General features: G+C 42.5%; 2 protein-coding genes across 3 annotated transcripts; both read left to right on the forward strand.

Annotated features, from left to right (window-relative positions):
- The first annotated feature begins 762 nt into the window (after positions 1–762).
- Positions 763–11,008, forward strand: sh3bgrl (SH3 domain binding glutamate-rich protein like). Its single transcript, XM_079744730.1, has 4 exons — positions 763–1,019; positions 8,000–8,185; positions 9,182–9,262; positions 9,953–11,008. Exons 1-4 carry the CDS (start codon positions 975–977, stop codon positions 9,986–9,988), a joined length of 348 nt encoding a protein of 115 aa, XP_079600856.1. The 5' UTR covers positions 763–974; the 3' UTR covers positions 9,989–11,008.
- A 669-nt stretch (positions 11,009–11,677) lies between these two features.
- LOC307081257 (uncharacterized protein) lies at positions 11,678–13,789 on the forward strand. 2 transcript variants are annotated; one of them, XM_079744359.1, is made up of 2 exons: positions 11,678–11,920; positions 12,240–13,789. In XM_079744359.1, the coding sequence occupies exons 1-2, from the start codon at positions 11,737–11,739 to the stop codon at positions 12,968–12,970; spliced, it is 915 nt and encodes a 304-aa protein (XP_079600485.1). In that variant the 5' UTR covers positions 11,678–11,736; the 3' UTR covers positions 12,971–13,789. The 2 variants fall into 2 exon arrangements, with proteins under 2 accessions (XP_079600485.1, XP_079600486.1); XM_079744360.1 differs by having other exon boundaries at positions 12,367–13,789.
- Positions 13,790–15,319: the final 1,530 nt, after the last annotated feature.

The following is a 15,319-nucleotide window of genomic DNA, read 5'->3' on the forward strand; positions in this document are numbered from 1 at the left end:
TGGGGGGAGGGGTGCGGCTAAAAGCGTGATTGATATGGTGTAAGCCAATCACATCGCGCCATTCGAGGCTGCAGAACACTTGGAATTTTGGAGCCGGTGATGTTCTTGGGTATGCGCGAATGGCTTCTTGCAGAAATAGATGGGAGGAAACCAGAAAAAAATGTAAAGGTTGCAATAGGCGACATACTGCTTAAAAACAACACGTTCCCCGTTGGCAGAGGTCGTGAATACTCTAGTTTGTCACGATGTGCCGTTGCACGATTTAAGTCAGAACTAAAGACAACACACGCCATTCATTTATACACAGTTCCCCGCCATGGCATTTAATGGAGAAGGTGTACACATTGAAATGCAAAAACAACGACATTTTTAACGAAATATTTTCGTCACGTTGAGGCCAATATGGCGTCCTTTCCCCTCCGACACATTTTTTGTTTGTCTGTCGGCTTCCCTAAATTCATTTTAAGAAAATGTCAACGTCGCCTGTCCCCTTCGCCTGTAGGTGGCCACAAAGACTTCCGAATGAACATGGCTGCTCAAACTGCTTCTTGTGGCCGTTCAGCACAAAAAGCGTATGCCTTCACTGTTTTGTTACCATGTTAAACAAACGCCCACGCAGACAGCCGACACTCCGATCATTTATTTCCTACACTAAAATACACAATGCAGGCGATAGGCCACCAGCGAAGGACTACGTGTGGACAATGTGTTCAAATCACTGTAGTCTCTCTTTCTCTCTCCCGTTAGGTTCAAGGGGCGGGGAATGTGCGTAGAGGCGGACGAGGAATGCGAAGTCTAGCATCCACTGTCGGGAGCCGTCGCTTTGCGCAGACAGTCTGCGCTGCTTCGGACGGGATTCCAGTCGGGAAGTTTAACTGTGGCTTTCGCTTAACGATAGACACACTGAGAGCTGCCTGCAGTCCGTACGACGATCTCCCTCAGTTTAGTCCATCGCATACACCAGGGAACCAAACATGGTGGTCAAAGTGTACATAGCATCATCCTCAGGCTCCACTTCGGTAAGAGAACAAAAGCAGCATGCATAAATGATTACTGATTTAATTCTGCTATGTAGGCTGTCTATAATATTGTATCATTCAAATGCATTCAATTCAAATTGATAATCCATGTCTTACGTTTCAGATTGTTGAAAACAAATGTTCCTATTTTGCACTAATCGTTTGTTGTCTCTGGTGGGGCGGTGAAGTGGTTCGTTGTGATTCTGAACACAATAACATTCATTTAGAATTAGCAGGTGTAATTAACCTGCTCACTTTCCCCTCGTTACTAACTTATTGTGTGTAAATGAGATGGGGAGTAGTGATAAGGTGGTTGGCGAGGCATTTCTGTGTTATTACTCAGGAACTCGAGACTAAAGTGTTTAGTGCTTTGTCATCTGGTTTGTCACAGCGTTTCCGTCTGAAACGATAGCCTGTTTTCTCCCTCAAAGATGTATGTGTGTGTTTGGGGGGGATACCAGGTCATCTGCAAACAAATAACTGCATGATTTAAAAACTACAGAAAATTAAAGTGGGCTTCTTTAGTTGTTTTTAAACAGTATACTGAACTTCATACACAGACCAATGGATATATATGAGTTAATTCTTCAATAGAAGATCCTTCCAGCATAGAGAGGATTAATGTGATGTCATTCCCTGAGCACCTCAGTTTTAGCTGCCGCTCAAAAACAATGTTAATATCAGAAAAGAAAAACGCAAATTACTTTCCATATTTACAGTAATTTGCGTTTAGAGTCATTTGTTTTCACAGTCATTTGCTTGAACTTGCATCCTGAAAGGAAGGGGGGCCCTTCACGATTTGGGCTAAACTCTTAAATCCAGTGACATTTGTTAATTTTATTTCCTTTTGGCTTTCTGTTACTGAGTGACTAACTGACATTTGCCTGAGCCGAGTGGCATCCCCCTAGATCCGCTCTGTCCACTTGGTTCGGGGCGGGTGTGGTGTGGAAGACAAGTCCTGTCTGAAGATGAGTCCTGAGCGCTTTATCGGTTCGTCCTAGGAGGCCAGGGAACATATTTGTCCGAACAACTGCACCGAACAGACACACACACACACACACAAACACACACATACAAACACACACACACACACACACACACACACACACACACACACACACACACACACACACACAAATGCCAGTGCAGCAGTGCACGTACGCACACACATAACTCTTCACACAAAATTACTTTCTTAAAGAGTACCGGCTCAACACACACAAACAAACAGACACGCCCACATGTACACGCACACAAACAGGATTTATGTTGTTTAAATGTTGTGTGTTTGTGCGCTTGAAGCCGATGAGATGGTGCCACCTTGTTAAGCACACTGGAGAGCCGTGTGTTTGAATCACCTGATGACTCACTAGGAAAAGCTCTCACTAAGAGCTCTCACTAAGAGAGCTCTAATTGGGGTAGAGATGATTGTGGTGCCCATGCCAGCCAACCAGCCATCTTAAAACTTGACTGTGCTGTAGCGTATGCCAGCGTCTGGCAGGGTTTGAGCCACAAAACGTCATCAAGGAACATTGAAAGCCTGTACAGTAAATGTACTCAGCTTGTAGTATTGCCCCCCTGGGAAAGAATAATACAGCAGTGTTGCTGGTACACACCTGGTTCTCTTGTTACCTCTCGCTTACTTTAGGACAAAGCAGTATTTGAATATGGGAAAAAGACAAGATTAGGATTTTTTGCATGCACGCTTACCAACATCAAAGCTATCATTTGAAGACTGAAACTGGAGATAAATAGTGATAGGTAGGACTGCGATATGGAAACATCATTACCATTCTCCTCATGCAATAGTTAACATTAGGAATGTGAATAACTCAAAATGTTCATGGTCGAATAATTAGTGGGTGGTATGAACAAATAATCGACTATTCGATACGTGCTGACATTCACAAAGGCAGCCATGGATCATCGTCAAGAAATCACTTAATATCTTAACCGCAAAAAAACAACTGCCTGCTAAGTAGTTCCAGTCAAATTGTCTGTTGTGAAAAATGCATTAAACTGTAATCAGAAAACTTAGTTATATTCTATAGACCCTATAGTATCTGTGGTATAAAGGCTGGGACGAATTTCAAATTATAAATATGTACACTTTATGTTGAAAGCATAGACCATCGCGATTCCCATCGAAACAAATGGCCCGGTGATTATTCTAAAAAATGAGAGCTGGTAAATTGTGAAAAATGAATTAAACTGTAATCAGACAACGTGGTTATATGCTATAGACCCTAGAATATCTGTAGATAAAGGCTGGGACGAATTTCAAATCATAAATATGTACAATGCATAACGTTAGCTCTCTGGCTCATAGCTGAGCGGACTAGAATACCTCCCGTTGCCAAGTCGTAGCTAAGGTCCGTCCTATTTACTGGAGGAGTGAACAACGTTTCCGTTGCATAAGAACCTTACGGTAAGGTAATGATTGTTCCAGGTATTTGTCAAACCCTCAGGCGTTACCAGGGAAACAAAGTTATGGCTTGTGAAAAACTTTATATTTGAATGGGAAAAAATGTTAGATCGATTTTGACCCTCGGGAAAGAATAATCTAATATTTTGACCCATCCCTAGTTAACATCATTGCAAGACTAATTCAATCAAGCTGAACCCCTCCTCACTGGTAGAGAGAGAGATAGTGCAGGCTTGTGTCTGAGAGCAGGGCATCGGTGTCTCAGTGTAATGCTGTTACAGATACTGTAAATATAGAAGTACACTGAAACTATTTATTTAGTATTTTTAGTATTTTTAGTATTTAGTATTTCAAGGTTGGAACCTTCAATTTGTAATCGCTCTGATTATGCCATGGTTATTTGAATTATGACACATAACTGGCATCAACACAGTCTGAGTTTGTTCAATCACATTTCACGCTTCACCAGGTGATTCCAAAGCTATTTTCACCTACTGCCCCCAACACGGTATCACCATTCTCCTGGTCAGCAGAAGTTGTACTTTGTGGTACATATCAAAAATCTTTCTTGTTGGTTTAAAACACAAACTAAACATCAGTGACGGTGCCGTAAGCCATCCCAACCTTTATTGGCTTGAAATGATATATTTGGTTAAACCTACATACCTGTTCTCTGTTTCATTTAAACTGTACTCTACACAGAGAATCTCAATAGGGTCATTGAAAAGCGAATTGACCCAAACTCTTTTAGTAGACCTGGTTGATTAAATCAAACTCCACATTATTGATCCACTCCTGTGTGGCTCCAGACACAGTGCATCAAATCGATAGCCAGTACATTCTGGGAGCTAATGGGTTTTGTTCTAGCTCTTTCTCTCCCTGGACGAGTTAGGCCTGGGTGAAGTGGTGCCTTTACCCTGTCAGAGTACGCACGTTAGACAGTGCTGGCTAACCAGTTCTAACCAACAGCGAGGATCAAAGTTGGACAATAGATCACATCCTGTAATAATTCACACAATGCAACTATTCCACTTCAGCTGGGAGGGCCTGACCTGCAGTGTATTGTTTCCTTTGAGTAAGAGTGAATGCTTTGATGCCCATAAGAATGATTGATGAACAGTGTTTCCTGGCATAATGACTACACTTCCAAGCACTTTATTGGAGGCTTTTTTTACCGAAAAGATATTTGGACATGACAAGTCAGTTGCCCCTGTCAACCTCTGAATTAAATGTAAGTAATGTAATTATAGTATAATGCTATTCCACCCATATTATACAAAAACTAATAAAAGAAAGTGATACAGTTATTAGTCATAGTTTTATTAGCAGTTAGTTGCCAGACAGTTTGGTTTCGCAGATCGTATTGAACGTAATTAGAGAACTGCATCTATGCGATAAAAACAAAGAAAGATCAAAGTACTATTTACTCAGTGGTACATCTCTGACCTTTAACCTGACACTGATCCGTCTGTCTGCCTCCTAGATGTCTCAGTCTCCTGCTTCTCTCTTTCTTCTCCCCTTCAAATATAATGCAGCCCTTGTGTTGAGAGGAAAAACATATTTCTGAAGACTATTATTACAAGAAGTGATATGGAGGATTTTTTATATAATGCAATCTGCATGTGATCTGATCTTTATCCTTTCGCTTATCCCATTTTCAGTCTCCATAGTTACAGTAAATACTGATAACGTGTGTGTTTATATTTGTGTATTTGTCTGTGTGTGTTGATTTAGGGAGGGTAGGGTAGGAATGCAACTGAAAGGAGATTGAGGAGATATTTATTGCCGCTCCCTACAAACAAGGGGCCGTCAAAAATGTGATCCTCTCGTCTCTTGTTAACTCCTTAAAAGCCCCCCCCCTTAAACCGGGATAGGGGTGCTGGTGGTAGTGGGGGTGCACTGAGTGGCTAGGAATGGGTCTACTCACAGTGCAATTAGAGTCGGGCTGCTGGAAACTGGCCAGAAATGCTCTACAAATTAATTTAGCCACAGCACAATGCAGGCCTGTGGAGCTTTTGCCTGGGGAGCAGTGAAGAGACCACAGAAGCTTTAGCTTAGTGCAGTGTTTAGCGGCATTCACTATGTCAGCTGCTTGCTGCTGGTGGCAAAAGAATGCTAGCTCATGTGGCAAATATTAGCATTCTCTGTTATTCATGTTGATGTTCATAACCTTTAATCGGAAATCTGTCATTTCAAATGGCAAAGGTATCGTTAGTTTGTGTCTGCTTAAGCGAGACAAGTAGATAGTTTGGTAGTACAGTTGAATCAAAGTAAACTAGTCAAGTAGGCTAATCTTGTAAAACAGTTTGAGGTTGACAGTAGTTTCTTATGAAACCATGACAGTGAATTCGGTCCCAAAGTGGTCTTAAAATGATTGCAAAACACATGTCAACCCTATGTGTAGCTGTTGCCTCTTGAAAGACACACAGTCCCAGAGAGAAGAGACTCAACATAGGCTCTGTGTGCTGCATGGTACTGGGCGTTAATAAACAAAAAAAGGATTGGATTTCAAGACTCGTTTCGCTCCTTATTGTTAGGGTTATTGATCTGCGGTTGTTTGGCTACCAAACGCTTAGCTCACGCTACATGAGCTGCTTAGAGTGCCAAGAGACCTTTCTATGATCATTAAGTGCATTTTGGGGGGCTGAGGTTAATCGTACCCTGCTGAATTCAAGTGCGTTAGCCATTGGAAGTCAACAGGGGGCTGTGAGGCTTAGTAGCCGACTGTCCTTGTAACCTGAGCTCACATCATTTATTCCCCCAATATGTCAAATTATTGTTATTATTACATTCAAATTGTTTAAATGGCAACTTGCCACCTCCAACCATAATGTGACGTCCTTGGTGCTAAAGCCCTCATCTACAGTTCTCCACCCAACAGATGGTTTAAGGAGAGGGGATGGGTGGCTGGAGACTTTGGTGGATGGGTTTTATTCCTTTTGAACAACCATCATTTTCTATGAAATTTGAACAAGGGTGAAATATACTATGTCATACTATACAATACTATGTCACCATTGACATAGTATCAGATTATGATTACAGGGAGATTCAATTAAAAAAGATCTCCCTTATCAAAGAGTATACAGCAGGATGGATTTGATCAGAATCTTTGAGGGTTTGTGTGCGTGATATCCTGATCTGTATCCTAAGGATGTTCCGTCCTATTGAAATAGGTAGATAATTTGGAGGAAGGAATTTGTATTCTGACTTTAAATAATCAAGCCACTCAAATCTCATAATGCTTTGCGTAGCTAGCTGCTTCATTTTGCATGCCTTGTCATCTATATAGCCTAATCTGAGTCATAAAGCCCATGATGCAGCCCCCATATGCACATCCATATCGAGAAATGTGACATAAAATTCACAGTTTATTTGTAGCGTTATGTGTAGCGTTCCGTTTAGATATATGCAGAGGATCACCAAGTATAGCAGTACAGCCATCCTGTTCATGTAATATCTCATCACATCATGTATATACTACAGTGCCACAGTGAAAAAAAATATACATGACTTTCAACAAAGTCGTAAATTCAAACAAAAACATGCAAACGTCTGTGTCTGTGTGAGTGTATCAGTGTGCACACTCATCTGTGGGCGTGATTGCCAAGTTCCCGAGTGGCTCACTGCAACAGGCCTTATTTGGCATGTTTGACCAGTTACCGCCTCCCAAGTCCCAGAGGAGCTCCTGCTTCCGAGTGGCCTTCTAGGGCCTCCCAGCTTCTTCAACACACCCACCCAGACCCCGTACCACTGGGACAGCATATGGAACAAACATGATGTGGCCTCCAAAAGAAACATACTGTGTGTGTGTGTGTGTGTGTGTGTGTGTCTGTGTGTGTGTCTCTCTTTTGTGCACGCTCTCGCTCAAACGCTCCTTTAGCCTTTCTTCTGTCTCCCTGTTTCTCTTCCTTATTCCTTCTCCCTATTTCTCTCTGTCTTTCTGTGTCTCTCTGTCTATGTCTATGCACACACACTCACATTCTGCATACCTCTTCCAGCGCCTACTATTGGCCATTGTCTTGCAGAACAGTCGCTCCTTGTCTGTTGGTCCTCTAGTTTGTACTTTGCTCCCCATACTGAGGTATCGGAGGTATGATGTAATCAAAGACCACAACTGATTAGACAATTCAAATGGGCTGGGCTTGAATACACTGTATCAGTGTTAAACCGTTAACGGTTTGCCTGTTATTGTGTTTGTAATTATGTTCCCTTTAAGGTATCGGCACTCAGGGTTGAAGCATATTGTTCTGAAAGTGCACAAATTTTGCTAAAAAAACACCACAGTCAATGTTATAAATGCATGCATCCTTCTGCTAAAGCTTACCTTCTTCCTCAACTGGTATCTTAGTAACCTGTCAGCCTGCTGGCCGTCATTGACTACTTTTCTGTCCAAAGAGGGTGCAGAGGCCTCCTCTTTATGTCAACAAGATACAGAAACAACATGGTCGACAAAGGACTTTTCTTCTTCTGTTTTAGGATAAGGGAAGTGGTAAAGTCAAAGTATTGCAGAAGTCTGCTAACCGTCCACTTCCCCCCTCTGCGTATCACACAGATCAAGAAGCAGCAGCAGGATGTCATGGGTTTCCTGGCAGCCAATAAGATTGGGTTTGAGGAGTGTGACATCGCCGCAGACGAGGACAACAGGAAGTGGATGCGGGAGAACGTTCCGGACGAGTCAAGGCCTGCGACGGGCCACCCCCTCCCCCCACAGATCTTCAACGACAGCAAATACTGTGGGGTGAGGATAGGTTCAATATATATTCCTAATATAGATTCATCAATTGAGCAGAGGATTGAGACACAATGAATTAAGATACTTAATCTCATTTAGGAGCAGGTAGGGTTTAGGGGTTATCTCGCTTTAGGAGGCGTTCCATCAAGCTGTGGACTCATTTTGACTAGGAGTCGACCACCTTAGCTACTACACTACTGTGCCCATTGCATACACTCACACGCACACACCCCTACATGCATACCGACAATATCGATAATTCAGTGGCATTCAGGAGGCTATTCCCTCCCTGTCGTTTTATAAACCAACAGTGGCGCAGTGTTATTCGAGAGAGCCATGCCGAAAGCCCCTGTGCAGCCAGGCGTCCCATAATTCAAACAGATGTATGGCTAGAAGTTGTGCTTCTAATAGACAATGCGCTGTTGTAAATGTCACCAAGGAGAGAGCACTCTGCATCTTACGGCTATTGAAGAGAGCCCACACGTGTGTGTCTGTGTGTGTATGTTTGTGTGTGTGCACGTGTGCTGAGACACAACCGGCCAAGAGTAAGAGGAATAATTAGAGAACATCAACAAGAGAGAGAGCGCGCGAGAGAGAAGGGGAGTGCGACAATAAACATAAATAACAGTGAGAGAGCAAGAGAGAGCGAAAGGGAGGGAGAGAGAGATAGGGGGAGAGAGAGACAGAGAGACAGAGAGCACAAATTCAAACATTACTCATGAATGATGTATTCAAAACCAATACCAAACCATATTTAAAAACATTCTCATCCTTAGCCACGGACACTTGCATGCAGTCTTCAACACTATTGAACAACAGCCCCAGCATAGATTGTGCACACTAATTCACGCCAAGCCCCAGTATGTGTTCCAAACTCTTTCAAATGATCAGCTTCACAAAGGTCACAGAGACGGTTATTGTTCAGCTCAGATCAACGCTATCAGCCACGCCAACCCCCTAAAATAAAACGGCTTCTCTAACTTGTTCTTCTTCTGTCTCTAGAACTACGAGGCATTTTTCGACGCCAGGGAGGACAACGCTGTCTATGCCTTCCTGGGTCTGACCGCACCCCCCGGCTCCAAGGTAAGCTACCCCAAAGCCAGGATAAACACACTGCCCCCCCCCCCCCACACACACACACACACACACACAGACACACACACAGCTGTCTGTTCCCTAGCTCTGGCCCCCCGCTCACTTGGTACTTCTTTGCTCTCCTGTGTTCTCCAGTGGTTCAGTGTCCGTAAAGAAAGCACACATATTACATACAACATCTGTTCATGATATCCCTGTGCACCCCAACAGTGGCGACAGCAGCCCTCCTATGCACAATTTCTATTCTCCCTCCCGTCTGGCACCCTGGCGCTCCCTAACTGCCACCTGCGGAACTGCATGGAGGTGTGCCAGTTACTATGGGAACAGCGGGGCTTTCCTCTCTCTCTCTCTCTCTCTCTCTCTCTCTCGCTCTCTTTCTCTCTCTCTCTCTCTCTCTCTCTCTCTCTCTCTCTCGCTCTCTCTCTCCTTAGCTTACACACACACACACACGGAGTAGAGGGCGTATGAACCAGTGCACTGAGTGATAACCCCTCCATTTTGTTAAAGCTTTCATTCAACCCCATTTGGATGATGCCTCTAGGGTACAACGCTTGTTATTCTTCATGTAAATGTCATGTAAATCTCCTATTTCTCTACCTCTGTTTTGTCTTACCTCTCCCCCTCTCCATCTTGCTCTCTGCCCCTCTTCCTTTCTTTCTTTCTTTTTACCTTCTCCAGGAAGCGGAGGCTCTAGCGAAGAAATCACAACAGTAGCAAGTTAGCAGCATCACGTTTTAGTCTGTGTTACACCTGGAGCCCTCAGCTTGAACCCTGACCCCAGACCCACCCACCCTGTACCCTATCCGATACGCACCTGGGTCCGACAGACAGAAAGAAGGAAAGAACGAGGCGCAGAAAACAACGATGGAAAATGGAAAATGAAAGCAATGAAAAATAGAAAAACGAAATTTCACTTAATGTTGAATTGTATGTGTTTTACTTTTTTTGTATAATTGTAAGTTTAATCTGTGTGTGTGTGTATGTGTGTGTGTTAGTTCCTTGATATCGGTCGTGCCTTGTCAGCTGTACTGACAGAAGTACCTCAGATCTCTAATCCCATTAGCCGAATCGCAAGTCAATCAGCGATACATGAATGTTAACGTATTGAAACAAGTAGAGGCATATTTCAACTCATCCGTTTGTATGCACCTTAATATTTCACCCGGACCAGTTAATCCAAGCAAAGTGCAGAACCCCAACTCAATCTGTGTTGATCACTAAATGGTTTCATTATTCTGTAGCGACGACCAAATTCAATTCATCTAGGTTTGTTCGATTTAAACCCTTATGCGCTGAATCATTTTCACAAATTTCAATTGAACATTCAACGTTTAACACACTCGCTTCACTCAACCATTCCCACATATGACATAGTTACATGTTTAATTGACCCACTATTGTCTTAATGGCGTTTGAATGGCAGACTGTTAGTATGAGTGCTACAATTGTAGCACAAGACTGTGCTACAATTAAGGAAGCACCACATTTATTTACTTAGTTATTTTAGTTAAAATTTCCCTATTGCTGTGTTATGCTAGTGCTGGCATTATAAAGATGCACTCTAATATATGTTGGTATCTTATGTAGAAAATAAATTCAACAACTAATGCTTCAAACCTGGCCGTATCTGCTTTTCCGATAAGAAGAAACCATTTGATGAAGTCCCAGGTGTCGCGTTACCCTCTTACAGTAAAGTCTTGTTTTTCTATGAAACATTAAACATTTTGAAATTAATTTGAACATCTAAGTCTACTTTTCTTTGGAATGTCTGATTGAACTTTTGGAACATGAGGATAGGATTATGTAAGGGATATCTGCAACCTTTTTGTTGAACATTTCATAAAATTTCAATGTTGTGTCATAAGGGAATATTTATAAGGTGCTTCATGCCAGCCCCTGTTGATTTGATGACGCCTTAAGAAGCTTGCTGCGAGGAGGTTCATGAATGCAGTAACTTATGCATCATGATCCCTTTATAACGTAATTGTGACTAATAAAATCAGCTGTAGAAATTGGCACCTATTTAAGTACTTTTGTATTAATGTTTGGTAACACCCTTCAAATAGTCCTGTTGCTGTCGAACCCTCTATTCATCATGTGTATATTTACCTAAACCACTTTCACACACTTTAAGCAAGTTAAGAAAAAACAAAAATGCCCAGTTCTGCTTTAATATTGTACGGGGCTGGGGGATGGGTCTGCGCACACAGACACACACACACGCACGCCCCCACACACACACACACACACACACACACACACACAAACACACGCACGCACGCACACACACACACACACACACACACAATCGTGCTGCTCTGTGATTTCATCTCCCCAGTGCAGAAGTGAAAGAGCGCAGTCATATGTCCAGTGACATTTTTGCATTGGAGCTTGACGCACAGCCGAAAAGGAAACACAACGACATCTGACAGAGAGACGGACGGACGGACAGTGTGTAGACCATGCTTTCAGAGTGCTTCCTCCAGACACTGCCGTACAGGTACGAGAAGAGGTACTCCTCTACCACCAAGCTCGAGGGGAGAGAACACACATGTCGACAAACTCTGGGTGGAGATACGCATCATGGCGGGCTCGCTTTGATGGAGTCAGGAGAGCACTCACATACGCCACAAGCACTGCGCACAGGTACGGAGGATGTATTGTTCACTCTGATTGCCATGTACAGTATACTCACGGCATAATGTAACTTAGGAAGCTATATGTATAATTTCAGTTTATTCATAATTTATATATAATTTCTCCTTGAATTGAAACGTCTCCCTTCTACGACTTCTTGTAATTATGGTAAAAAAAAAAAATCTTCAAAATATGTTCCTAAGGTCATCATATTAATGGGATATATTAATCTTTGAACGTATATAAATGAACATAAAAAATATAAAAGCATTAAAACATTTATTTCGTAGCATGTTTTCCTTTTCATAATCAGGCCTTTACATTGCAGACTTAGGCCTAAACGAGGGCCTGGGGCCGAGGTTTGCCTTTCCACCCGAGATTGGCCTTATGATCCCGGGCCGTGACTGTACACTCATCCACTATCCTCACCACTCGGGTTTTCATTCTGAATGCAGTCTCATAAGGCAATACCCTGACCTACGGCTGCGTCAGGAACCAGATGAGGCAACCAGCCCAAATAACAGCACGTCTTGCCACTGTCCGTCTACGTCAATGTCTGGACGTCCCCTGCAATCGCTACCATGCACACCCAGCTCCCAGGGCCCAGACAGACAGCCGGGGACTCCGGTACCGGACCAGACGTATCCTTTGAAGCCCGGGACCTCGAACCCCGACGAGGGCTACCTAGAGATGACCGGCAACCGAGATCTAGAGCTCTCTCTCGTAGGGCTGGAGCCCCTCTCCAACTCTCTGTTGAACTGCCTACTGGAGAAGCATCTAGACGAGCTCTACCGCGAGCATTTTACAGACAGCCTGGCCCGATGCAACTCCCAGCTGGGGCACAGCCTTCTGCGTGGCCTGGTGCCCCTGCCGCAGCCCAGCGGACAGGCCCAGGCATCAGACTTCATGGGGGCCAGTCTGCAGGGTGTGGCGTCCAGGGAAGGAGGGCTGAGAATCAGCTACCTTAACACTACCTCACACTTCAGCTCACCCATGCTTCGGATCTCAGATGCTGAAAGTTCCCCCCGACCCCCACCCCCTACCCCCACGAACACATAAAACACACACACACGCACGCGCGCACGCACACACACACACACACACACACACACACACACACACACACACACACACACACACACACACACACACACACCCACACACACACGACTTTAAAGTGCTCTTTTTAGGGTCCCTCTAGCTACGTAAACGCTTATTTGTTTTTCCTTCAAATTTACAAGCTCATATACGCCATCTGCTGTTATAACATGATATTACGTTTGTTCTTTTGTTATTGTTTAGTAGTTCATTAATCTCCGATCAAGTATATAGTCTGATTTGCGACGGTGTTAGTTAATAAATTAGGTTATTAGGTATATACTGTTAAAAGAACTGGCTTTGTCATTGAAGTAGACATTATGGGTAATCCATTTGTTGATCAAAGCCCCCAAGGCTATGAGACAAGATATGGGAGTTTTGGTTTGATAAGTAAACAGTGCAACAAACATCAATGTGTTACCAATAATCTCTTACACGTTATCCTTTATGTAATTGTATCATCATGAACATTTTAAAGAAAAACCTTTTTAAAATAATGTGTATGATTTGTTCTGATACAAACGTTTACATACGTTTATAGTACGTTTTTGGACAACCATGTGGGCCAGGACAGTGTTCTTTGTTAACCTTAATCTTTGGATGCAGGCTTAAATAAACAAAGGGGTGGTGTAGTCCAAGTCTTCTGTCTTTGCAAAGAAAAAAATTGCAAATAAATGTGTTCACCTCCTGCATTATCATAACTGTAATATATACTCATAATGTTATTCCCCATTCCATTGTATAGTGTCACAGCTTTGTGTAAAGTTCAAATAAAAGATTATCAAGTGAAATGTTGTAGAACCTTGCCAAACCTGATAAGTAGGCCATTCAGTCGTTGAACTCCTCATCTAAACAAACACAATCCGCTTGATCTTGTCTTGGTGGATGAACACAAAAGGAGTTTTATCTCTAATCTAGACCATTGGACGGATGGGTTTATAGGTCTTATATTAGTAAATGCTTTGTTTGAAAGGGCTTCCTCATCAGTAATGTTTTGCTTGCAAGAGCTTCTTCATCTATTTGTGTTGCTTCACACAAAGTTCAAACAATAACCTTCTATACTCTTTTTTCTCAAAACATTTATCAGTTATTCAAGGATGTTCGTGTCTTCGGAATATTCTGATCTGTGACCTTCTTCCACCTAAATCATACCTTATTTGATTGCTTAAATAGTTGAAAATGTCAGGGCTGTTTTGTACTAAAGGGCTTCTATGCACCACAAAATGTCATTATTTTCAGCTCTGATAATGTCTTTTTAGTATCAAAATTGAGAAAGAGTAAAGCGCTATAGTTTAAGTTAAACTGCTGTAACCATCAAAAGTTAATAACATATAACAATCACACATTCAAGTTGTGAAATGTATTTTAATATTTAATGGTGATGCAATAATATGGGCTTTTCTGGTGATTAATCCAACAATGCAATAGGATTAGAATAAATGTCTTATCATTTAGGGTTGTAAAATAAGGGTACTCAAGTTTGAAATGGATGGTTCAAGGGTTATTCTTAGGTATTAGGTTTGTGATAATTTATGAACGGGTTTGATGTTGGTAAAGTTTGAGCCATGTTCACATGACATTGTTTGTGAAAACCCCATGCATGTTCGTATGTGTGTGTGCATGATTTATTTTGTGTGAGTGTGTTTTTGAATGCATGTTTGTGTGTGTGTGTGTGCATTTGTGTGTGTGCATGTCTTTGCATGATTTATTTTGTGTCTGTGTGTTTGCATGCGTGTGTGTGTGTGTGTGTCTGCGTGCATGTATTTATGTGTGTGTGTGTGTGTGTGTGTGTGTTGTGTTTTGTTTTGTGTGTCTGGGATGTTTTTAGTCTTCTCTTGAGCTCATTATTGATGGTTGGTTATCACTGCAAGCTCAGGGATTCCTGTGCACATTAGTGGGCATGCTAGGTTGAATAGTGTGTGTGTGTGTTTGTTAGCTTTTGTGTTAGTGCATGTATATACAAGCATGCGTTTATGTGCGTATATGCATGGGGAGGAGTATGCGACTGAGTGTGTGTGTGTGTGTGTGTGTGTGTGTGTGTGTGTGCGTGAGAGATGCATACACTTTTATGCATATATAGCATTAATCTATAAATGTGTAATAGTGTCCATATGTGTGTTTTTGTGTGTTTGCGCGTCTGTGCGTATGTATGTGCGTATGTATGTATGTGTGTATGTATGTGTGCATTTGTGTGTGCATGTATGTGTGCGTTTGTGTATGTGTGTGTGTGTGTGTGTGTGTGTGTGTATGTGTGTGTGTCTGTGTGTGTGTGTGTGTGTGTCTGTGTGTGTGTGTGTGTGTGTGTGTGTG

The sequence above is a fragment of the Pollachius pollachius genome, assembly GCF_949987615.1.
Source record: "Pollachius pollachius genome assembly, chromosome: 10".
Classification (NCBI taxonomy): domain Eukaryota; kingdom Metazoa; phylum Chordata; class Actinopteri; order Gadiformes; family Gadidae; genus Pollachius; species Pollachius pollachius.

What these genes read in the sequence shown, in the direction of transcription:
- LOC307081257 (XM_079744359.1), top strand. Translation starts at nt 11,737, where the DNA reads ATGCTTTCAGAGTGCTTCCTCCAGACACTGCCGTACAGGTACGAGAAG. An exon ending in GCCACAAGCACTGCGCACAG is followed by an intron (nt 11,921 to 12,239) that starts GTACGGAGGATG and finishes TTTACATTGCAG; the next exon opens with ACTTAGGCCTAAACGAGGGC.
- sh3bgrl (XM_079744730.1), top strand. Translation starts at nt 975, where the DNA reads ATGGTGGTCAAAGTGTACATAGCATCATCCTCAGGCTCCACTTCG. An exon ending in ACGACAGCAAATACTGTGGG is followed by an intron (nt 8,186 to 9,181) that starts GTGAGGATAGGT and finishes TTCTGTCTCTAG; the next exon opens with AACTACGAGGCATTTTTCGA. An exon ending in CCGCACCCCCCGGCTCCAAG is followed by an intron (nt 9,263 to 9,952) that starts GTAAGCTACCCC and finishes TACCTTCTCCAG; the next exon opens with GAAGCGGAGGCTCTAGCGAA.